At 34.6% G+C, this 25,546-nt stretch overlaps 1 protein-coding gene across 2 annotated transcripts in view; it reads left to right on the top strand.

Annotated features, from left to right (window-relative positions):
- UGGT2 (UDP-glucose glycoprotein glucosyltransferase 2) overlaps positions 1 to 25,546 on the top strand; it is an 88,404-nt gene that overhangs the window by 57,270 nt on the left and 5,588 nt on the right. For both annotated transcript variants that reach the window (XM_013201620.3, XM_066986756.1), the window contains exons 24-36: positions 804 to 899; positions 2,645 to 2,747; positions 7,831 to 7,910; positions 9,580 to 9,769; positions 10,690 to 10,848; positions 12,044 to 12,129; positions 18,132 to 18,216; positions 19,602 to 19,684; positions 20,659 to 20,757; positions 22,642 to 22,726; positions 23,089 to 23,271; positions 24,518 to 24,678; positions 24,985 to 25,099. In XM_013201620.3, coding sequence (XP_013057074.3) covers positions 804 to 899; positions 2,645 to 2,747; positions 7,831 to 7,910; positions 9,580 to 9,769; positions 10,690 to 10,848; positions 12,044 to 12,129; positions 18,132 to 18,216; positions 19,602 to 19,684; positions 20,659 to 20,757; positions 22,642 to 22,726; positions 23,089 to 23,271; positions 24,518 to 24,678; positions 24,985 to 25,099 — 1,525 coding nt within the window. The remainder of the gene's footprint in view (positions 1 to 803; positions 900 to 2,644; positions 2,748 to 7,830; positions 7,911 to 9,579; positions 9,770 to 10,689; positions 10,849 to 12,043; positions 12,130 to 18,131; positions 18,217 to 19,601; positions 19,685 to 20,658; positions 20,758 to 22,641; positions 22,727 to 23,088; positions 23,272 to 24,517; positions 24,679 to 24,984; positions 25,100 to 25,546) is intronic.

Raw genomic sequence — 25,546 nt, forward strand, 5'->3', positions numbered from 1 at the left:
GCGGCATGAACAAATGTGGTGCGCTGACACCCTGCTAGACAATATTCACACAGCTGTTGACTGAAGAAGTAAGTATAAAGATGACTTCTAGACAGCCTCTAATCTAAGCATCCAATTTGTGTACAAAGAGGAGAGCACAATTATGTTATTTTTACAAGCCAACTGAGGAGAAATATGTATTGACTTTTTGTGTCTTGAGTATCATTTCTGCTATCTGGAAGGACTGGCACAACTGAGAGAATACCTACCAGAAAAAAATAAATCATGAAGAAGTAGAATTATCAAGGAGATAAGTAGTGAAAGGCAAAACATATTTAATCAAATGTTAAGACTCAGTGACACTGAAATAGAACTGCTGATATTTTTAAGGAGATTCCAGGAAGAAACACACGCACACAAAAAAAGATGTGGCCAAGTAAGCTAAAAGCTTTCTTCACTTATGTATGTTCCTAGATGTTGTTACAAAGGAAAAAATGAAAAGAAAAAAAAAGGAATACAGAGTTCTACATATCAGCAGATTGTACTATGCAAACTGTGAGGCTGAATGTAAATTCTGCTGATTCTGCATTGCTTCATTTTAAGAAGCATACAATTCCCAAAGTCTAAGGCTGTAGTGGTTCTTTGTCATCGTCATGCCAAGTGTTTTACTCAAAGCTACAAAATCTCGAGGTGATAATCTTTTAGAATCCAGGTTTGGATGTGGGCTTTTTAAATATTCCTTATGTAGACAGACTAAAATGCAAAAGCTTTACTCCTTTTCTAATGAAAATCATTGTGACTTGCATGTGCTTTATTTAATATAGTGGCAGTGATTTCATTATGAAAATAGATGCACTACTGTCGTCTTTGCCTAAAACAGAGGTGAGACAAGATGCTGAATTACTCAAGGAACAGCACAGGTGAGTTCTGTCTGTCATTGTAATGGACCTATAGTATTTTCATATTAAAATTATAATATACTGATTGTTACATTCAGTTTTTGGAAACTTCAGTAAGCATTCCAGTTTTAAAAGTTTTTGATTGTATGGTTGTATGAACAATCTGTTCATCTGTCCTAGTGTAATACATTTTTTACCTGTCTTTTAATAGATTAATTAGTAATACCTAATGGTTTTCCAGCCTTAGCCATTATTGAAGAAAGAGTGATTACAACAGGTGTGAATAGAAGCGCTTATCTGGTTAGAAAACTTGGAGTCCATACTTAACATTTATCAAATGTAATTGCACAGATCAGAAGTAAAAGAAGTCCCCATTAATTTTCATTAATGTGGAACTACAATATAGCTTATTCAGTTTGTTAGTCCTGAGTACTCTTGGCAAGGCTAACGCACATATGCTTATGCTCGTAAAACAATTTGTGGATTTAGCAGTGTCACTCTTGACTCCTGTTCTTAGCTTGACTCTAAAATACAATAAGATTAAACTCTAAAATACAACCAGATTACATTCAAATTCAAATAGATTTGGCTCAATGGCACCTAATTCCTTAAAAAAAAACTGAGCAGACTGTCTTGAGCAGACAGATTTACACTTGCCAGGCTCATACTAGTGTTACTAGTGTACTTCTATACAGAATCCTTGTTTTTCTGATCCTAGATTTAAAAAGTGAATATGCCACAAGCACCTTCTTTTGTTGTCATTGTTATTGAGACCTAAAATACTAGGATGTACCTCTATGAGTCCTGTCTTTGTAATGGACACTAACAGTAGCCATTTTTAATTTAAGCATAGCTGGGGCAAGCTTTCTGGAGCAAAGGCAGGCACATTCTTTAAAAGACATGCACAAAAACCATGATCAAAATTAAAATTAGGGTGATATTATTTCCAAATCCTTACTTGTTTCTATTTGCAAAACTGTTCTAGCCTGCTGTGCCACTGTCCTTGCCCTGCCTCTTCTAGTCGTTGGAAAGACAAACAGTGATATCAGTAGCCTGCTTTAAGTGGCTAACACCTTTTCCAAGGTTTTACTAATAACGTGGAATGCTGTGCTACTTCTGTACTGGAGGGAGTTTGACCTCACTAACACTAATCCCATTTCTAAGTATTTTTTTTCTCGAAAACCATTTTGTGTATTTACAGCACATTATTTTTTTTACTAGTTTTTCCTTCCTGTACAACCAGATTAGTTTAACTGGAGTCTCCTTGACTTCTTCTAATGAAGCTAAATTATCTTCTGTAATGCATAAAACTAATTCATCTGATCAACTTTCACATTTTTCAGTTGCATGTGAAATGTGTCACCATTGGCACTTGTCAAATCTGATAGTCGTAGATATCAGTAAAAGAAAGAGTAAATGTCACTGAAGAAAATTGTGGACAAGCGACAAAAAAGGCCCTTTTTTGAATTTTGCTCTCTGTTTTTCTTTTATTTTATTGATTTTGTAATTAAGCGTATATTTAACTGATAACCAGTATGGAACTATGTAGATTAATACTAAATTTTAATTGCTGTTCGTATTTGGCTTTTCTAGTGATATCACAGGGGACAAAAGTGACTACTGAGGAAATGAGGAAAATATCTTCATAAGCAGTGAAATATGAAGTGGCTTTTATATTACAGATTTGTGCCTAAAAATTTTTGTTATTTCTATAAACTCATTTTGGAGTTTTCACTTATTTATTGTTTTGGGTTTTTTTTTAACAGCATAGTAAAAGTCGATCCCCAAGAGAATGAACCATTCTATGATGTTATTGCTATTGTTGATCCATTGACAAGAGAAGCACAGAAGATGGCTCATTTGTTGATTGTAAGATGGTGGTCATTTCTTTTAATTTGCATATTTGCAGTTTAATTTGTACTAAACTTATTTTCATGTAAAGTGTAGTAAACAGGTAAACAGAATTTAGGTATTTTTTAAATATCTATTTGGTTATTTAAATTAATACTAAAAAGTTGGGGATGATCTAATTCATCATTGTAAGTACCTTATTTGCAATTAAAATTGAGATGCCCTATGAACCAGTCTTCTTAGAAGTGAGTCCATAAATGCTCTTTACAGTCAGTAGAAGGAAAGGAGGAGTATGCGTAATGGAGAGGGAGAGGATCTCCCATCTCAAAATCTTAAAAGGCATATGTTTCTTTCCATTATGCCGAACCACCTTAGTTTTCCAATGTACCTAAATGAGGTGGTCTAAATCTGACCCGTAATATCATCATAAGATTGGACTATAAACCTTTCAGCTCTTGGAAGGGTATTTCTCCGTTGATTAATGCTACCAGGTATATCTAGAAGTCTTCCATTGTGTGTAGCTATTGATCATCTAAAGAGAGACTGTCCTAAAAACATTGCTCATAAAATGATTTTCTTCTTTCACTAGCTGCAGAATATCACTCTGCCTCAGGTTCCTTTATAGTTTCCCATAAAAATGTAAATTTTGTCTTCTTTTTATGGTCCGTTAGAATTCTGAAGCCCTTTGCTTGATTTTTGCTGCATCCTGTTTTATCTTTTTCTCTGCAGTAATTATGGAAGTTCCATAAATTCTTACATCACTTTTTCCCCTCCCATTTTCGTACCCTTTTTGCCTGTAGAATGGTGAGGCATCCAGTCACTCTTCGTACATAATAGTGAAACAAAGTAAGAAGTTTAAAAATTTCATGAAAATTCTCATACCACAAACTTGTTTGTTTTGAGACTCTTAAATACTAGCTTTTTTCTCTAGAATCAGATCTTTCATTTCACCATTCTCTATTAAAATGAAATGTTGAACCTACCAAATGAAAATGTTTTGTTTTTGGAATTGGCGGGAAACTCTCTCTATTCAGCCAGAAGTTCATTTTCTGGTAAGTTGCCTCAGGTCTTTTTAGCTGTGATCAGAAGCCTCCATTTCTCTTAGTGCAGCAAATTCCCTAATGAACAATATCTTCCTTAATGCACGTCTAGGCAAATGACTCCCATGGTGTACCAATCTGTTCAGCCATCGTAGATGCGACTTGATTCATAGGAGCTCTGGTTTTATTCAGCTTGCCAACCCTTCAGAGAGAATAATGAAATGCTATTGAAACTAAGCAAATCAGAAATATTTTAATGCAGATGAAACTTACTTTCACATTATTTTTTTTAATTAAAAATAAATTAACTTGATTTCTTTCTTTTAATTCTTATTATCTGAAAGGCTACCAATGTGGTAATATTCATGAAGAATTTTTGACAAAACATGCCTATGTATACAGCAAGCCCCAAACTCAAAGTTTCTGAATGGATGCCTCTCTGATTATGTTGCTGTATATACGCTGAGAAAGTTGGAACTGTTCATCCTGGAGAAGAGGAAGGTCAGGAGGGATCTCATCAATGTATACAAATACCTGAAGGGGAGAGTGCAAAGAGGGCAGAGCCAGGCTCTTTTTAGGGGTACCCAGTGCCAGGACAAGAGGCAGTGGGCACAGACTGGCCCACAGGAGGCTCCTTCTGAACACCAGGAATCACTTCTTTACTGTGTAGGTGACAGAGCACTGGCACAGGTTGCCCTGAGAGGCTGTGGGGTCTCCTCCTTGGAGACCTTCAAAAGCCACCTGGACATGGTCCTGGGCAGCTTGCTCTGGGTGGCCCTGCTGGAGCAAGGGGTTGGACCAGATGGTCTCCAGAGGTCACTTCCAACCTCAGCCATCTTGTGATTCTGTGATATAGATGACATAAATACTGTAAGCTTTAAGTACCAGAATATATTTATATTTAAAGAATCTTTTTTTTGAGTGATATAAGTGGACTAGCGCCCGGAATTTTGGGATGGTACCAAGTCATGATGCAAAATTTATGTAGCAACTACCACAGCAAGGAGCATGATTCTTTCCTCAGTCATTGTTGACTGTGTCACATTTTAATTTTTTGCTCTGATGAAAACTTGCTATTATATTACTTTTGTCCCTTATTAGTCACTTCAAATAAGTGTTTTGGTAATATTTTTTGAAATATAAATGATAAACTACTCATATGAAATGGAACTGAAATTGAGAAGGTATAAACAGCTATAGGTAAGCAGTAAAATAACTTTACTGCTTAGTATCAAAAAATGGCAATTCAAGGCCAGGGGCAAGGTATGAGTTGGAGCATGAATGAGTTAGAGCAGAGTCAGGGCTTCTATCTGTTTTTGTTTGCCTTTTTTTATTTTTTTATTTTTTTTAATATATAGTGGATTGTATCATAAGAACTGCTCTATATCCTCTCCAGAGGGAGTCAGGTAGAACTTTCGAATTTTCCATAGAAATAGTGTTTTGCCTTTTTTAAAAAGTTTTGTCACAGACTTCAACATCAAATATTACTGTACAAGACAAGGGTCAGTGTCTATAGTAGATTTTTAAATACCATTGTTAACTTTACCAGGGTTGGACCACATCAGTTCTCAGCAGAATACATGGAGCAACTAACTAGTCCTAACTTATGAAGGTGGTCCCAAAGGTGATGTGACAAAAGTAGAAATTGCTTTTTCTAAAAATGAAGACAAAATTGAATGTTTTTTTCTCATGGTTCACCTAAAACAGCTGAAACAATATGTTACACATTTTGTTTGTTCAGTGCCACTGAACAAATTACCTGTCTCCTAGCCTAACTGCTTGGCTCCAGCAGTATGAACTGCTAAGATCCTACTACTTTTTTTTTTTCTTCTTCATGTAATAGTAGCTACTGAATTCAAAGACCTCAAAAATGTGAAGTGAAAAATCCCCCTTTTTTTTTCCTTTGTTCATTCTGTCTTCAGGGAGAAACTCTTATTCCATTCCGAAAGTGAGGAGAAATCTCCAAAGGGAGCCTCTTCTGATAATCAAGTCTGATTTCCTACATAACATGGGTCATGGGACTTCTTTTGATCAATTAGCATTTGAAGTAGATTTTTTTTTTTCAATCTAGTCCTAATTTAAATATTGCTAAGTGGTTAGGTGCCAATCACAGTTCTCACTGAGCTTTTCCAGTGTTAATTAACCTGACTATTAAACTCAGACTTGGAATTGCAGATTTTAATTTAGCTCCATGCTTTACACATTCATCTTCTCTTCATTTTGTCAGCTCTATTGAAGTTTCTATTGTAAGAGATTGTTTTCAGTGTAGATGTTTAATGTTATGGTGATGTTTGCACACAGTTCCAAGTGATTAGTTGAATAATCATGGTGTAGTGAGTTAATGCTTTTTGGACGAGTTGTGGTAACTGACTGTAAGCATTTGAAAAGTGACTGCACATACAAAACAAAATTTGGGCTTGAATCATTTTCAAGACATGTTTACTGAAATAATTCAGCTATTTGCTACAGTTTGAAATACTTACAGAACAAAATTCCCAGGCTGCTCTTTGCATTTTCTTAATTAAAGTAAACAGACTGAATTCATTGAATAAGTTGCCATATCAGAGGCTTTCCAATTCCTCTTATTCATTGACCAGAGAAGAACTTTCCTAATTTTCCTCAGTTATTTGCTGCTTAACATTACTCTTAATATTATGAATTACTACTCTTGGGGTATGAATATATGGATGGAATATGGTTATATACCTCTGCTTTTTAAAAGCGCATATTGGGCAATACCTGCAATAAATCTAAAACCTTATTTTGCCCTGAAATTCTTCCTTAAGCTTCCTCAAGCTTCCTCTCTCTAAGGAAAGAGTTACTTGAGCTTTATTCATTCTAGATTAATTTGTTAATCTTAAAAGCTTTATGAGGATTTGAATAATTACAAGTATCATTGCTTTCCAGGTTCTCATTTCCTGGTTCTTCACTTGTTTTCACCCTTATGCCATTCCCTAGTCTTCATTTTTTGCTCAATAGTTTTTCAGTGATGGTATTCAGGTGAGGCAAAGGATGAGAATGACAAACTGTGAGCAATGTGTCAGCTATGCAAAGTTGTAGCACTATAGCAGACTATCCAGCCATGGGTTGAACTGAGGAAGGAAAAATACTGTTTATAATAAAAGAGAGATTTAAGGATGGTCATTGTCTTGCTTTGTTCCTAATTTACTTACCATTATAGTAAGTTTAGCTGTAGTGGTATCAGTATTTTAACTTAGTTTTAATATCTTATTTGCTTTTTCTGATAATATCCATAAAGGTAGACACAGTTGCTTTATACTTTCAAATAAGCACTTTTGATCAGAAACCACATAAATGAAGATAACTTGGTAAAGGTTTCTAAGAGTGTTTTAAAGAAAATAAATACTTTGTTAATTTTAAGCAAAACAGATTGCTCTCAAAGAACATCAAAACAGATTTTCAAAGAACATCTAGTATTATAGCTCCTGAATAACAGCATCCAAAAATTAGTATTTTAGAAATGAATAGATGAATAAACTGAGAAAGAAGTAGAAATTACTTTAAATAACTTGAATGTTTTGAAATTGATTGAGTGGTTTAGCATACCATTAATCTATTACTGACAATATTAAAACAGTTTTATGAACTTTACTGTATTCATCAATTTACTGTGTACAGCAATTTTAGTAAGACTGAAGGTCATTGTTTTAAGATTGGTTATTGGATCAAAGGCACATGTTGTACTTACTTTAAAGGGCTTTAAAATCCTCCAGAAAACACAGTATGAGAAAAGTGATACTATAATTTACTCATTCATTGGAAAATAAGGATAGCTGCTCTATAAAAATCTGTATCACTGGTAGAAAACATTAACATTTTGACTATCAAAAATATTGTGTGCTAAATCATTCACTTTTCAAAAAGGTCAAATCTTTATTTGCAATAACTGGCAACATCCCTTAATATACAGATATATTAGGAACTTTATAATGTTTGAGATTTCTACTGAAGCTTGAGAAATGACAGGATGCTACAAGGATAGTTTTGGTTTATTTTCAAAGTTTGATGATTATCAAGAACCAGAGATTTTTTTTCTGTAGGTACTCAAAGACATTGTCAATATGAAACTCAGGTTGTTTTTGAACTGTAGATCTAAGCTGTCAGAAGTGCCACTGAAGAGGTGAGTAGTTCATAGCTTTTCTTACAAGTATATGATCTCACTTGAATTAAGAAAAAAAGCCTTAATGGTACATATTCCATTAAGAAAGAAAAAGTGGGTGATGTATATGGTTTCTTCTGTTGCATTAGTTATTTTCTTTGAATAAAAGTTGAATGTTACTGAAGTAATTGTCTAGAAAAATTTCTAGTTCTAAGAAATCAAACATTGCGTCACAGAGTAGTGATCTAGTCCCTCAAATACCCCTGCCATAAACAATCCCTGTAGAAGTCAGTGGAGAGTCTTTCATGCCTGTGGACACTTGTAGAGAGAGATTATCTACCTAACTTGGTCGTATCTTGATTTTTACAGATTTGGTACACTAAATCTAAAGGTAAAATTTGTCCGAGTAATGTACAGTCTATAGTGGCGAATTCATTTTAATTCATTAAGGACCCAGAAAGCTTTAAATTGAATTTTCTCTTAACTGGCTATAAAGACTAGGGTTCACTAATTCAGTTACAGACATTTACACTGAAGTGAACTCCCCAGAGAGGGCTTCTTTCCCTCTCAGAGATGCATTTAAGCACTGCCGTCCATCCCTTTGGCAGAAATTTTACCTATAATCTTGTCATCAGTGAGAGCTGATGATAGTGTCTACCCTTTATCCAGTAGACTAGAGAATGAATTAGTTGTCCACAAAACAGAAGGCCTTAGTTTCTATTCAGCTTCAGAGAAAATGAATGCACATCTCTTATATTGCAAGAGAGTGACTTCAGAGTATCGTGTGTGATAGCTTTTAAAGCTTGCCACTTTACAGGTTTTAGAGCTTCGGAAAGGTAAGAGGAAGAAGTGTTCTGCGACCTGCCCTGAGGACAGGTTGTATTTTTCTCACATCAATGTTTTCATGTAAAAAGCCTCCATGTACACCCTAGTCCAAATACTTTGTGGGAAAACTCTATCCTTCTTACCTTTTTACTTTTTTAAAAACCACTTTCATAGTAATTAAATGTTTTGTGTTTTTTTCCATATGAAGTACTAATTGCTTGCTGCTTTCATTCTGATGGAGAAAGATGGAGATCTTCAGTGCTCATCTTTCTCTGTTCTGATTCTTCTCATTTTGTTGGATAGCACTACAGGAAGGAAAGAAGGAAAACATCATCATTATGTTGTTTCAAGAATCTTTTCCCTAGGGAATAAGAGTTGGAGAATAGAGAGACCTCTCCTTCCCACTGCTCTCTGTCTTTGCTGCTGCTAGTGTCAGGAACTGTTCCCAAAGACACTTTTTTTCCAGCAGATTAGTCCTTCTGTTTAGTTTAGTGATAGAGATTCTGAGAATCCAAGGCAGTACACGGTCAAGATATTTAGATGCCCCTCTTGGGTATTTTTACTTTCCCCGCTGTTAAGAATATAAGTGGAAGCTATGCACATTCCCAGCAAAAATTTATCCAAAACAAATAGTTCTGTTCTGTACCAACCCATTTGAGAGAGTGTATGTATTGTCTGACAGTATTCCACAGTATTCTGCAAGAACAGGGAGATGCCATGCCTCCAAACATCATTAATGTGGTAAGCATTCACTATATTATAACATACTTCAGCAGAACATTGTATTTGCAACTCAGCCTTCATACTTCAGTAAACATGGCACTTTTTTTTAACACTTTTCAACAGCTTCTTTCTTTTCCAATAGCTTCTATCGTTTTGTTCTGGAACCAGAATTAATGTACGGGATCAACAAACACCTTCCTTCTGAACCTGTGGCAAAATTCTTAGAAGTGCCAGAATCGCTGCTTTTGACTCTAAACATGATCACTCCTGAAAGCTGGTTGGTTGAAGCAGTAAACAGTTCCTGTGATCTTGATAACATTCATTTACAGGATGTAAGTAGTGGTTTGTAAGCATTATAAAACTTGTACCTTCAACCTCAAGAGGGAAAAGGAAATCTTGTGGGATTTTTGTCTCTGTTTTCCAGAAATGCTTTCTGTGCTAATTGATAATTTGGTCAGTCTTTTACCATTTTTATTTTCATTGTCTGCTTTTCCACGTTCTCTCTCTCTCTCTCTCTCTCTCTCTCTCTCAATCTCTCTCTCCAAGAAGAGCCTTTAAAGAAATCAATGAAAAGAAACACAGAATGCATAATAAAAATAAAAGTACTTTATCTACTGTGTTGAGCTTTTAATGTTTATGAAAGTATGCATGGTTTTTGAGAAAAAAAAAACTAAAAAATGAATTCTGTGTGTTATTTGTGATATTTTTCTATTTCTCTTTTTTATTATGTATTTTTGGTAGAAATAGGATTAACCTGATTATATCTTAAAATAAACCTGAATATATTGCTGTTTATTAATATAGATAAAAACATAGATTTAAATATTTGACCTTTTTTTAGTTTAGATTTTTTTAAATTATATATAATTATATTTTTAATCCTCAGTTTCCAAATAACCAAATTTGTTTCATTCACTAATCTTATGCAAAATACTGAGGGTGTTTGATCCGCCAAAAATGTGAATTTGGAACGTGTATCATAAAAGTGAAGTTTGGGATTTATCTTACCAAAGCTGAGATGTCTCAGCTTTCTCAATAGTCAGTGGAGAGAAGGTTCTTCTAGATTTGTCCTTTTTATCTTGGATACCTATTTTAAAATTGAGAGAAGTTCCCCCTGGAAGAGCCTTTGTCTTATTTTTGACAGTTGAAGTTAGGTGAGATAAATCCCAAACAACATGCTTGTCATTGTAAAATGTTGCTTTTTCCACATAGTTAAGTGATGTAATCTAGTAATAAAATATTCCTTCCACAGATAAAAGGGACTGTTACAGCAGAATATGAACTGGAATACATATTGCTTGAAGGACATTGCTTTGATGTAACAACTGGACAACCTCCTCGAGGGTTACAGTTCACCCTGGGCACAAAAAATAATCCTGTCATGGTTGATACTATTGTGATGGCCAACTTGGTAAGTATTAAGTACAAAACAGTCATACAAAACCAATTGCACACTCTTCATGAGTATTCTTTATGAGATTTTTGTTCGTAATAGAGAAGTCCATTGTTGTTCTAAATGGAAAAATCAGTTTCTCTGTGTTGCGAAATTACCAATGTTAAAAGTATCAGCAGTATCCTGGAGTTGAGACCATCTACAAAAGAAGATGTGCATCTCTGATTTACCCAGCTTTTTCCTCACACTGTTAAAATCCAATATAGATTTTAGTTTAGGTTAATTTTAGACCTTTACCTGAAGTGCCTAATGTTGGAGTCTCATTGCCTTAAGTCGATAATAGGAGGTAGATATCCTCAGATGAAGACTCTACCAATAAACATAAGGTATGAATCACTTTCCGATTAAAATAACCATTTTTGTTAAAAAATGATCCAAGCAAAGAAGGCTTCTATTTTAGTTGCTTCAGATAAGTGCTTAAAGCCTCTGTGGACAAACCTGCACTTCAGAATTCCTCTGGTCACCTGAAGTAATTATTTCTATTGGCATCAGTTTGTAGAGCAGAAGATCTTGTGATTCCTGAAGTGAAAGACTTATTTTGTCTTGTCTAAGGTAATTTGATAGAGAAAGATTAACTTTGGTGAATAAGATCTGTCACCTATCTGCCATTCTCAGTTCTCTGTGAAAATTGTATCACAAAGAATAAAATGCTTAATAAACTGTGACTCTTTGACTTTTACACAAGTACTGAATGCTTTCTCAACAGCAGAAGGTGTTCAACATGATGAAGCTCCCATGTTTGTTTCCAAAGCTTGTTTCATCTGGCTTTCACACAGTGATGCCTGTATGCAGTATTCCTAAATTGGAAAGAGTTGTGTTGACTGGAAAGTTGTTACGGACAAAAATTTTTAATTTGAAAGAAGCTTTTCTGCTTAGGGTCTATTTAATAATTCACGTCTTTACTGCTCACCTACTGTTCTAGATGAAGATTTTGTATATGCCTCAAATTCAGCTAGAAACAAACGGAACACATTAATATGGACATACAGAAAAGGTGATATTATACCATATTACATTAAGGATTAGTGTGGCAGTAGGTAGTGTTTATTGACCTTAGCTGCAGTACCAAATGTTCTGTAATTGATGTTTGGATATTCACATGGTTGATTATGAAATGCTGACAGAAAAATGCCTGTCTTTTTACTTTTCATAGGGGTATTTTCAGCTGAAAGCAAATCCAGGTGCTTGGACACTGAGATTGCGTAAAGGGAAATCTGAAGAGATTTATCAGGTGTTTTCGTAAGTATTAATCTGTCCTTAGGAAACATAAATGAATCTGCTAAAGTTCAACATATTTTGAAAAGATCTGACAGTACTGAAGAAAAATGAACGAAAATAACATGAAAAAGTAGAACAGGGACGAAATGATGATTTACAGTTTATAACAGATGCCTTATTTCCTGATAGTGTAAGGGGAAGAAATTATAAAACATAAAAACTAAATTTGAAAGTGTTCTTTTTCTGGGCGATTTTTCATAAAATAGAGTTCACTACCTACTCATTTTACCGCACACATGCAAAGCTAAGTAGCAAAATAAAGAAGTGTTTCATATAATCCCTTCGAGGATGATCTAGAATTGTGTGTATACATTGAGAGGCTGGAAATAAAATGGACTGTGTATGATAGATTATACTGTATTCCTAATATTCTAAATATTGTAATAAATTTTTTACTTCTGTCTGGAATCACATTTTCCAAAGTTGCTCGACCAGATTTGAATTATCTGTGAAATTTTATCCATGATTCTAGTCCAATACTATTTTTAATCAAGATCTGCTTCTGAGTAGAGGTGTCTATTGAATGATTGTAGTTTAATTTCAGACTACGTATTCTGCGATGGTGTTTTTCTACTTTCTGCTTCTTGCATTTCTGAAATGAGTGTTGAGATATTTTGTCTTAAGCATTGATCTTTTTCAATATAAATTTAGTATTAGTTGCTTTCCTATTTTGTTCAGTAAGTTTTCCACTCTGTTAAGACATCTCTTCTCTTTACATTGAGCTAGGCTGTAATTTAAAATTTGAAATTGCTTTTGTTTCCATAATTGAAAGACAGGATAGAACAGAAGCATTAAATATTCACCAGTGTATGGTTTTCAAAGTATTGTTTAAAGGCATGTTTTATTAAGAAAAAGGAACTAATGCACTCTGCAGCTTTGTGTGGGATATACCTGACATAAATAGAAGTATTTCTCTGTAATAAATGTGGGTAGATATGTTCATAGTATTATAGGCCTTTCTCTCTTTTTCCTTTATTTTTTCTCATTTCTGAGCTGAAAATTCTGAGTATAGTTCTTCCTCATGCAGAGGCTCTCCATATATCTCAGTCATCCTTGTTGCTCTTATTTGTGTCTTCCCTAGTTCGGCTCTATCCTTTTGAGTTGGTTGGCCGTAATTAAAGACAGACTTGTGGTGTAATAGCATTGGTAAATTTTTTACTGCTTTGTTTTCTATTAAGTACTAATGCCTGATCTCCATTTTCAGTATTGCTAGGCACTAAGCTGGTATTCTTAGAAATCTACGGTCTCCAAGATCTCTTTCCTGAGAATTAATAGCTAATTTAAAGCTTCTTATAGCTTAATTATCATTAGGTTTCTTTTTTCTTGCACAGCAATTTCCATTAAATTCTATTAGTACATTAGTACTACTAGTTTCATTAAATTTCATTTGCCTTTGTATCATTCTCTTGTCGTAAGACTTTCCTGCATTTCTTCAATGTTTTAGATTTGCGTAAGGCCAAAATTCTATTTTAAGCTGTAGTATATGTTATAGAAAGATATACAGTTATAGAAAGAAACACACCTTGTTAATCTGGATTGCCTGTGCCCTGCCATGTTGCCTTTCCAGACGATGTTGGGATATTCGAAGTCTACCATGAGAACCACAGTCTGTGATCACAAGTCATCTTCCAGCTTTGTAAAGACTTCATCTAATTCCTCTTCCTGATCAGGCAATTTTTACAGACACCCACCACAATGTCACCTTAATCTCTCTGATCCTTACCCATAAACTCTGGATAGATTTATTGCTTCTTCCACAGCAAAGCTCTGTACATTCAACCCATTGCTTTGTGCCAGGTGCAAACCATCTTTCGTGACTTCTCTGCCTATCCTTCGTAAGAGGCCTTTGAGTCACTCAAGGCATGTGAGCTTCTCTGCCATTTTTGTGATCTTAGTGAGATCATAGCTTCGCAGCTATGAAACTTCTACTTTCTTCTGTTTATTTCCCATCTTGTGTGCATTCCCAGACAGGCTCCCAGCCATGCTGCTTTCTCAGGAGAAGCGTGAGAGCCTTCCCTTAAGCACTTCCTCACTGCTGACATACTTCTAGCTGTTCTTAGTCTTTGGTCAGCATTCCCTGACAAACCTGCTGTGAAGCCCTCCTTTACAGTGGCAAAGTGGTGTATCAGGTAGATCCCACCTCTCCTCAGCAGTCCTTTTTCATTGAAGAGGGTACAATAGCCATAGGTGCCAAAGCCATACCTGTAACACCAGCTGTTCAGCTAGATACTTTCCCTGCATGTTGTATGTCACAGCATATATCTGTAGTATATGAGGGCTTCCTCTTGAAGCTTTGGATCCAGTCCATTGTAGAGAAACATTGTTGTTTTATTTTAGCTTCAGTTCTTGCCTTTTTTTCCTTTCTCCCTGTAATTCTGTGGGCTGAAATAGGTCAATTTTCGTATAAAATATTTATTATTACTTGGAATTCAGGAACACACAGTTCCATGTGATGTTTAGTCATCAACTGCTATTATAAAATGAGTAAAACAATGACCATGCTTGCTGTTTTGAGTATTTAGTTAATGCATCAATTCCAGTGTTACAGGGAGACATGTTAACAGGATATTAAGTTCCTTCTACTTGTTTGCAACTTTCAATTTATTTTGTTTCAGCAATGGCTCACAATCTGTTGGAAAAGCAGAAAAGCGTAGTATTTATCCTAAGAAGTTCACTTAATCTCCACCACATGTAGCTATATAAGATGTCTAATTTAATGTTCAATTCTTAAAGTATATAAACTGATTTATGAAAGATATCATTGTAAAAAAATGTAGTGAGCTATAGTTGAATTAAAAAATGAAGCAAAGTGAAACAAAACCACTCTGCTTTCTAGGTTGGTTCAAAGGAAACTTAAAACATCCGCAGTTTTTTAAGATATTCTTAAAGATTTTCTTTAAGAAGTAATAAAAATGGGCTTTACTGAGCCCGGCTAAGTTATGTATAATTAATACTTGATGACGAATTAAAAAAATAACATTTATTTCATTTAATTATTACAAGCCATAGACTTAGAATATAACAGCTAAAGTATGTTTGGGGGGTTGTACCGGCATCTCTGATACTACTTTTAATGATATCAGTATTAGTAGTACCAAACTGCTGTCAGAACTCATGCAACTGTTTGATAACATGGAATTTTGCCAAGAGTTATTGCAGGATATTCTTTATCCTTGTACATTAATCAGAGCCACTCCTGTTAAACTGTACTTGACCCATTCTATTGAAGCACAGGCCTGTACGTTATAATAGGAGTTTTAGGGAAAATACAAGATTTTGAAGTCACAGCGTGTTTAACAACTCAGTGAGTACTTTGCTTCTCTCATAGTAACATCTAATACACATGCAAGTAATTTATTTTTACTCTGTGTAAATACACAGCTTTTGAAATAAGCTTTTTTTTTTTTTGTCAAATACTGGCTATAACAAGGATCATTATTCAGAAGCAGTCACACTTGTAAATCAATGTTATCAATAAATTACTGTGAATGTTAGGAAAATTAAAATCAATATACTCAGCGACAGTCTGAACGCTACTTGTTATTAGAGCTTTGGTTCTGTGATGTCGGTAGGGAAACAGGTAGGTATTGCAAGAGAATAATTCATTATAAAAATAGATAGATATAGCCTCCCGCTGAAAATTTCATTTTTAAAAAGGCAACTGGGTATAATTTATTATACTTTGATGGTATGCAGACTGCTTAACTGAAATGTTTATCTTCTGCAATTTGGGCAAGGCGTTGTTTGTTTATTCTGAGATTTGAAAGGGTCTTCTCTGAATGCTTTTTTCTCCATATGGAGTTATCTGTATTTAAAAGTATGTAGGTATTTTGAAACAGATTAAGGCTGTGACCTAAATGGTCTGCTGGACATATTTAGTTTTATTCAATGATTATATAACAGAGAAGTAGTTATTGTTAAATATTTAATAGTGCCATCAGTATGCAAGACGTTTTGGTAAGATTTAAAAACAAAGTTGTGCCTGCCTTCAGTGAGTTTATAAGTTACACTAACAGTGCTAGCAGTGTTCAGTACCTTTTGGAAAAAGCACGAAATCCTTACTGTATTTGTTAAAGGAGTTCATAAATCATCATCCCACTTCTTCCAAACCAGGGGTCACATTCAATACATTTTTCTTATGATCACTGATTTGAAATGTACATCTGTTACATTAATAAAATGGCAACGTGCTGAGTATCATGCACAGGTACAAGAGGAGAGATCCTCCATAAGATTCAGCACACTAAGTTAAAATCAGAGGAGAGTATGATGGACTCAGTTTTCTGTCAGAGAGATGCTTACCTCAAAACAAGTGAACATCCTAGTCTGTAGCCATTGATAATGTAAATGAGTGACTGGGAATCAAAATGAAGAGAAGTACTCGGTCAAGAAAAGAAAATCTAGTGTTACAGTAGGAAATATACAAGGATTTGAATGGAGAAACAGATAAATTATATCAAGACCAGCGTTAAGTGTAATTAATGGTAACTCTCATTATTTCCAATACATTGTTCCTACTGGGACAGAAACTCATCACGATGAGCCCAGTGCGGAGTAAAACACTTGTGAGCTCATAAAGTTGGAGTTGATAGTGGGGGATCCAGAGAAGAGATTTAAGGAGACAAAAGTGATGTTAAATGAATGGCCAAACCAAACAGTTCGAGAATATTCTAAATACTTTGGAAAACTATCTTCATCAGTGGAGCTACAGAGATAGCAACAGAACTCGTAACATGGAAATTTTGAGGTAAATGAGTGAATAAAAGAGAAAGTTTTGATTGTGGAAAAACTAAGGGCAAAAGTAAGACCACTTAAAATCTTGACTGTGCTAGCTGCTGCCATTTCTGCTGTCAACAGAAAAGAGTATGGCTCTTGTTTTACTATTTTAGAGCTTTTTAATTGCGCTATTTACGGTGGAGATCAGTGCCCTTTTATGTTGAGTGCTGTGATAAGAAGACAGTTCTTGACTGACTGTTCATATATGCAATATTTTAAAAGTGTGAAAGTAAAACTAAATTGGTGGAAAGGTCAAGATAATTCTGAGCATTGTTTTGTGCAAAAATCTCTATGAAACTTAGTGATCATAGGTTTTAGGGAAGTGTATTAAATAGAAGATACGAGTAAATATATAAAATCCTGTCACTTTTAGGTAAGTAAAATGAAACAGATTGAAGAAAAAAAAAAGGGGGGGCAAAACTAAGGGGTAGCAGATCACTTTCTTAAACCAAGATTTTGTATGTGTAGCTGTAGCAAGGGGAAAACATAATGGTATTAAAAGAAAGAAAGGATTGAAGGAAAAATATATGGGCTTTTGAGATATAAGAGCTATAAAATTTGAGAATTATGCTATTTCGCAGCAACACAGAGAGACAGCAACACTTCTCATACTTCTTACTGAGTGGATGAGTGCAGTTTAGAAATGCCTGAATAGCTTTAAATTGATGGTTGGGGGCAAATGTTCATGTGGTGCATTGCTTACAGCCCCGTCTGTTACCAAAACCAACCATTTTTACCAGCCTTACTCTTTCAGCACTGTGATGAAGCTTTCACCAGACCTTTTAAAGTAGATTTATTTTAAAAGTACATTTAGTGCCATCACAAAGCAATTTCTAAGATTTTTTCCGTATTTGAGAAATGAAATGTAGTTTAATATTTTAATACAATATGTATCTGTATAATGCATAATAATATATTCAGCTCTAGATTGCTGCATTTTTTCATTGGTTAATAAAATTTCCTGTAAAAATTCAAATTAAAAAGTGAGGGTTAAAACTGAGGGCAATGACTAGGTATGAATAAAGCTCAGGAAGTGTCTGAAGTTAGGATATAATTAGGTGCAAGTGAAGAAATTTTGTTTCTATAAATACAAGCAATCCTAAACCTTATCCTCTAATTAAACACAAGTGATAATGCATGTTTTAATGAGTTAGTACATTTGCACATTTTTTTTTTTCCCCTCACAGCCATGAAGGAACAGATTCTGTAGCTGACCTGGCTGATGTTATTGTGGTTTTAAACAACTTCAGAAGCAAAATTATCAAAGTTCAAGTATGTAAAGAGATATTTTATCTGCACTATTTCTTTATATATGACTAAAGCTCACGTCTTAGGCTATATTTAAACGGAAGAAATATACTGGAATATATAATTTAGATTTTGTAAATTTAAATAGAGAAGGGTATGTAAATTAATCTGGTTAATTTGATCAAGTCAGGTTGTACTAATTGTGTGGGAGATTTTTAAATAGCTATTAAAATAATACATCTGTGTACATAACATCCCAGCTCAATACTGTATTTAAAACAAGGAGTGAGCACCTCTTGAGGCATCCAGTTCTGCCCTGTGACTGGGGAGGGACTTTACAAGAAGTCCAGATACCAAAATTAGGCATGTTGAATTCTGCCCTAAGTTTCCAAATCTGTGTAAATGAAATTACATTACTTTAAATCATAAATATATATCAAAAACAAAAAAAAAAGTTACATTATGTAAGTAATATTTTGTTTATGTGTATTTGGTATGTCCTATCCTAATATCAGACACTGAGAAGCAGAGAGAACTATATAAACATAAATAGAAAGAAGTATTTAAAAATCATTTATTTCCAGAGTTTCTTCCCCAGTTCTCTAATTGAAAGTTTCCAGAACCTTAAGAAAACAAGTAACATTCTGGAGGGTGAGGAGACTGCCTTTAAACCACAGAGAAGGGGTAAAGGGTGCCAGCTTGCTTTAAATAGGAAAAATATTTTATGTGAAAAGTGGTGCATTTTAGAACCACTTCAGCAATATCTAGTATAATGGCTTCAGCACCCTTAGTTAAAAGGAGACTTAGTGTGAAGAGAAGTCTGCAAGTGTTAATTTGACAGTGTAAACATGAGAAACTGCTATGGTTGTAACAATATATTTAAACACCTAGTTTTGGAAGGTATTTGGGTTTCAAAAAGTTATTTTTTAATCAAGGAGATTAAGGTCAGCAAACAAAATGAATTTGGTGTCTTATTTAGTAGCTGGGTAAGACAACAGAAATGGCTTAAGTTGTACAGGAGAGTGTTTCAGGCACAGATTTGTCACTTTCTCCTTGTGAAGGGATTATGAGAATCAGGGTTTCCCTTCAGTGCACGGTGCACCACCCTGCTACTCTTCTTCTGTCTGCTAATGTCTGTATCGCAAAATCACACCTTTATCTTCTGTCCGGGAGGAAAATGAGCTATGATACTTTGCTTCTTCTTATGATATGTTCTGTACATAGTTTAAAAGTATGAAATGACATTTTTACAGTCCAGTTTAACACAATTCAGTAACTATTTCACGGAAATGGGAATTGGTAAGATGTAAGTCCAGCTAACCAGTAGTTGTTTGATAGCACAATTGAAGTAGTAATTATTATCAAATAATTTCACAAATTACATAAATTCATTTATCGTACATGACTAGGTACAGAAAAAGCCTGATAAAGTGAATGAAGATCTCCTTACTGATGGAATAACAGAAAAAGGAAATTTGGAATCAGTTGCAAGGTAATAAATAAATTGTTTATATTTTAACTATTCCAGGACATGTTTATTATTCCTCATAATGTGTTTTTTTAGATGATAGTGATACAAATATCTGAAAAGACCTGATGTCTCCCCAAGGGATTTATAATATAAATAAAAGGGGGAAAAAGACAAGTTATGATGTCTTGTACATCTCATTATTTATTTCCTTTTTAATCCTTTCTTTCCATTTCTAGTTCCTGTTCATTTTCTCCATCAACATTATTATTATTTTGCTGTGGCAGGGAATCAATCTCAATATGTGTTACGTGTTACTCATCAGTATCAAACTGAACATCAAAAAGCAGGCTATGATGCTATTTCTCTGCTGGTTGACAAAATTTATGAAAGCCCTTGAAGCCTATTTAAGTATGTCAATGAAATACCTCTTTAAGTTTGACTTTTGTAAGTAATTGTAATAAACTTTTCTGCAGACCCTCACCCAATAAAGTTCTTAGCTGATCTTCCTGTTGAGTCAAAGTTGTAGCTCAGGAGCATGAGCTCGAGTCCTGCAGTTTGTCTGCCAGCTTCTTCCAGTCTAGAAACTTGTCACATATCCTTCCTCTTCAGTATGGAAAAAAAGTCAGAAACACTGTTTGGGACTGGGACCTGCAGTCTGTTTAGTCTATGAGAACTCAGCGCTAGTGGAAGGGTTGCCTTCTTCAGAGATGTCATACCGTGCAGTCATTGCTGCATCGCTGATGCCTTTCTGTTTGACTGAAAAAATTTGAGACTGCAGTTGTTCCGTCATTTGTCCTGAGTGGTTGTGAGGTGTACTTCCCAAAAGATTTTGGTATCATAGGGATGTGCAGAGGAAATAAAAACGTAAAGGTATTCAGTTACTGTAGGATGAGTATGTCTTTTGTGTATTTTCTGACTTGTGATTATTTACAATCTCAATGGTAATGTAGTAGTATTTTCTTCATGCTTATATAATAATTCAATTATTTTCTTAGTTTTTCAGAAGAAATTCCACCAGAAGAGAAGGAAAAGAAAAGTGATATTCTTAATATATTTTCAGTCGCTTCGGGCCATTTATATGAACGTTTTTTAAGGTAAGTAAAGGTTCAAATAAATTTAAGCAGCATAAAGAAGCTGACTTTTCTAACAAGGTGGTGTGTTTTAGCCTAGCAGGCAGCTCAGCAACACACAGCCACTCACTCACACCCTCACCAGTGGGATGGGAGAGAGAATCAGAAAGGTAAAAGTGTGAGAACTGGTGGGTTGAAATAAAGACAGTTTAATAGGTAGAGCAAAAACTGCACATCCAAGCAAAGCGAAACAAGGAATCCGTTCATTACTTCCAATCAGCAGGCAGGTATTCAGCCACTTCCAGGAAAGCAGGGCTCATCATGCGTAACAATTACTTTGGAAGATGAACACCTTAATTCCAAATGTCCCCCCCCACCCCTTACTCCTCCTTTTTCCCAGATGTATTGCTTAGCATGATGCCACACGGTATGGGATGTCTCTTCGGGCAGTTTGGGCCAGCTGTCCTGGCTGTGTCCCCTCTCAGCTCCTGGCACCCCCAGCCTCCTCGCTGGCAGGGCTGCACGAGAGGCTGAAAAGTCCTTGGCTCTGTGTAAGCACTGCTCAGCAACAGCTAAAATATCAGCGTGTTATCACCACTATTTTCATCAAAAATTCAAAACACAGCACTATACCAGCTACTGTGAAGAAAATTAACTGCATCCCAGCTAATATCAGGACATAAGGCTTAAAGAAGGACCAATCTCATCTCTGAGAACAAAGTATAGATGTTCAAAAATATCACTGATCTTTGAAGAAAGAAAAATGTTCTCCGTGCCTTTCATGAGTGCATGTGCTAGGATGAAGGATGAGAAAAGGTGAAGTTCAGCCTCTCTTTCTGAAGACATAGCAGCAGTGACTTCATTGGAGTTGTATCTGTTTATGTGTAGTCCGAACTATGGCTTCTTCTGTGTCCATATGTGACTTCACTTCTATTTAATATCTCAGTGGACATGGATTATTCAATAAGCAATGATTGCTTTGAAAGAATTCTTAGTTTGGCCTAATCTGTTTACCACTATTTCTCTGTTACTTTTCTCATTTCCATGAGTGCTTGTTTACAGGTGTCCGATCTAGTGATTTTCATTTCCTGAATGGGAATTGCACAATTCTTTCATGCATATCTTTTTGGAAAGTAGTATTTTGTATGTATTAACTTTTATTTCTTAGTAGTCAGACAGAGTTTAAATGTCTGTGTTTCTTTCCTTCAAGCTTCAACAGCCTTCATAAAAGGAAAGACGTGTTTACTTTAAAGGAGAGAATTAATTTTTAAATATTTTGTATGCTTCTTTGCTGTAATCTAAGGTTTATTATTCCTTGATTTTTAAAGCAGACTTGACATCTTCACACGCTTCACAAGTTATTGCTTATCTGTCTGGTTACACCAAACAAATGTGACAAAAATTTCAAAGAATGGAACCCAAAATAAAGATTTCACTTTTTTCACATACCTGAACTTTTTTTTTTTCTTTTTAGAGTTATTAAGGGTTTTCTGAACAGGATCTTAGCTTGAACCATGCTTTCTCTTTCTCACTGGTTTTCTTTTCAGCAACCTATTAAACTCAAACAATATATTCTAAAATAATAATCTCAGTAGCCTAGTTAACATTAGGGATTAATTGTTATTCTAATTTATTGTCAGGCTCCTCTTTCACAATAAAACTTGATAACAGATCCACTTTTGAAACTTTTTTGTAATATTGCTTGTCCAGTATGGATCAAACACATCTATCTCCAAGTGGTCTTGAACATGTGCTTTTTAAAGCTTTTTATTAGTAATAGATATAAATTTCCACTTAAGCTGGGTTAAGAAAAGTTAAAATTAAAAAGTTTCAGCACCATTCAGGTGCAGTTGAAATATAATGACCTGTGTGTATTGGTTTGTTTATTATAGACTTATATTTCCACAGAATTATGATGCTTTCTGTTCTACGTCATACAAAAACACCAGTTAAATTCTGGTTTCTGAAAAACTATCTCTCCCCAACGTTTAAGGTAGGAGAAACATCTTTCTTTTAATAGCTTTTCTTTAAAATTTTAAATACTTATAAAAATTGTTACAATTGAGAAATTATATAATTAAAATTTAAATTTTATCATTGGAAATGACCTCAAGTGTAAGTTACTTCTTTTCTGGAACCCAAAACCCAGTGATAGATTACAGTTCATTATCTTCTGATATCTATGAGCCTGAAATAAATGCTTTTTATATTTGTAGAGCTAAAGATACTTCTAGAATTAAAGAAACATTTAAAAATAATAATTTATGTGATCAGTAAGGTCAACAGAGCTACAACTGTGTCAAGTCTTTGTGTGTCACATATATGTGCAACTTACAGCTTTGGATCTTCTTCTAGGATGTTATTCCTCACATGGCTAAAAAGTACGGATTCAAGTACGAATTAGTACAGTATAAATGGCCCCGCTGGCTTTATCAGCAGACAGAAAAGCAACGAATTATCTGGGGCTACAAAATCCTTTTTTTGGATGTTCTTTTCCCGTTGGCTGTAGATAAAGTAATATTTGTTGATGCTGACCAGGTAAGAAAAAATAAAACTGTATAAACGTATGAGGAATTTGTTTTGGTTTAAATTGATCCAATTTCATTCCCTGTGGCCATCCTATCCAAATGTTGGTCTCATAGGACTGTTGCAGTTGTACAAGCAGAACCGGTAGTGTTGCAGAACATGAAACAAAACAAAGTGACTTGTCTTTAGTCATGTAGAAACTAAGAGTCTCATCGTCGTGAGTTGCTGTAAATTCCCTCTAATGTCCGTGGAGAGACAAAGGCACCTGGAGAGATAGGTGTGATCTTAAAGGTGCGTTTCACTAAAGGCATATTGGAATGATTCAGTCCCCGGGCTGACTGTGAGAGGACTTCTCCACTGACTGTGGAAAGGGTCTGAGGTGATTACTTCAGACTGTTTGACCGACAGATTAATTTTTGAGATGAATTCTCTCTCTTTTGTTCTTGATTTTGTATTCAGTCTTTCACTCAGAAATGAGTATCTTATAATTTAGTGAAAGGTAACATGCTTCAATATCAGACAGGATATTGAAGAGTCTGTCACATGGTTATTAAAAATCTCAGAAAAATATTATGCATTTTGGTACTTTTCCAGAGCTTGAGATAAATTAAATTTAGATGTAGCAATGCAGACTGCAGCTTTCTGCAATTTCATCTGTATACTGTATTTTTATTGGTTTTCTGTCCTAACTACTGTAAGGATTTCTCTGTACTCTAAAGCAGAAAAAATTTTTACCACAGATAAATTAGATTGGTGGGGTTTGATGAAAGAGTGGTCAATTAGTAAAGAAAGAACATTTGTAAAATCGACTTGTAACCTATTTTTAAAAGTACATTGCTGTGAGGTACAAAGATTTTTAAATGATGCCTTAATTTTTGAGTGTCCAAGTTAATGTAACAGATAAGAATATTTTTTTAGAAGGGAGATGTTCAGTAGATTTTCAAAGTTATACTAGTGTATTAATGGAGTTTAATAGTGGGCAATCAGAACAGAGGCCCATAAATTAAAAATAATTTGTTTTATTTAATTTACTTTTTAAATGTATTCCATAGATGGCCACAGAATACACATATATTTTTTCTTGAACAAGAATTAAGTGAATGTAATTCCAATGGAATACTTTATTTACACTGTATTGTTGTAGTCTCAGTTTTATTAAAAAATAAACTTTGGTCAGTTTGCTGCCATAACTACCCTCATATGCACACGTTAAAAACACTATTAAGTAATAAAATTAAATGTTTTTATTCTTATTTAGATTGTGAGAAGTGACCTGAAAGAACTCAGAGATCTAGATCTAAAGGGAGCTCCTTATGGATACACGCCATTCTGTGACAGCCGTAAAGAAATGGATGGGTACCGTTTCTGGAAATCAGGGTACTGGGCATCGCATCTTGGGAAAAGGAAATACCATATTAGGTAGGAGAACTTCTCCATATTTTTGTGCAGTTTGCAGAAATGATTAAAATCTAGGCCTTGGTAGTAACCAATGAGGTGTTCACAAGCAGTTGCCTTACAGTCATTCTCAGCAAGAGATGAATTCGTCTAAATTCAGATGATATATTGATTTCACTTTTTTTTTTTTTAATTGTAAATTCAGCTATTTACTTAAAATAATATCCTTTTAGCATCTGAATAGTTTTTGCTTTCTTGTTACTTTTTAAATTAATGTTATCAAAACCAACATGAAACTGCAAGTCTTGATTCATATTTTTATCTTTGTAGTGCCTTGTATGTTGTGGATCTTAAGAAGTTCAGAAAGATTGCAGCAGGAGATAGGCTTCGGGGCCAGTACCAAGCTCTTAGTCAAGATCCAAACAGTCTGTCAAATCTAGATCAGGTACATTTAGGTTTAAGCAATTAAGTTTTTCTTTATCTTTCTCAGTATGCATGGAATAACTTTTTATCTCAATGCATGTTATATAATTCTGAAGCTGTTTGCCTTTTTTGCTGTTGCAGAACATTTTTAGGTGTGCATATGAGCACAGTTCAGAAAACAGAACAAAGAGATTATTACTTTAAATAATGGTTTAATATGAAGAAAAGGAGGAAAAAAATAGCAGAGAGAACAAATGTATTGCACTGCTTACCTTTATCTGTATTTGTTCTATGTACACTTGTGTGTTTTCTTAATTATAATATTCTATTCTGATAATGGTAATTATAGTCTTACCTAGCATTTTTTTTATTGTTATTTTTCCATTAATGTTAATTTAATTTATTTAATCTAAGTGCTAATGCACTCTTGTAGTTGCTGGGTCACCCTGAGTTGACCAGGGTCTTCATT

Source organism: Anser cygnoides, chromosome 1 (genome assembly GCF_040182565.1).
Source record: "Anser cygnoides isolate HZ-2024a breed goose chromosome 1, Taihu_goose_T2T_genome, whole genome shotgun sequence".
Lineage (NCBI taxonomy): Eukaryota > Metazoa > Chordata > Aves > Anseriformes > Anatidae > Anser > Anser cygnoides.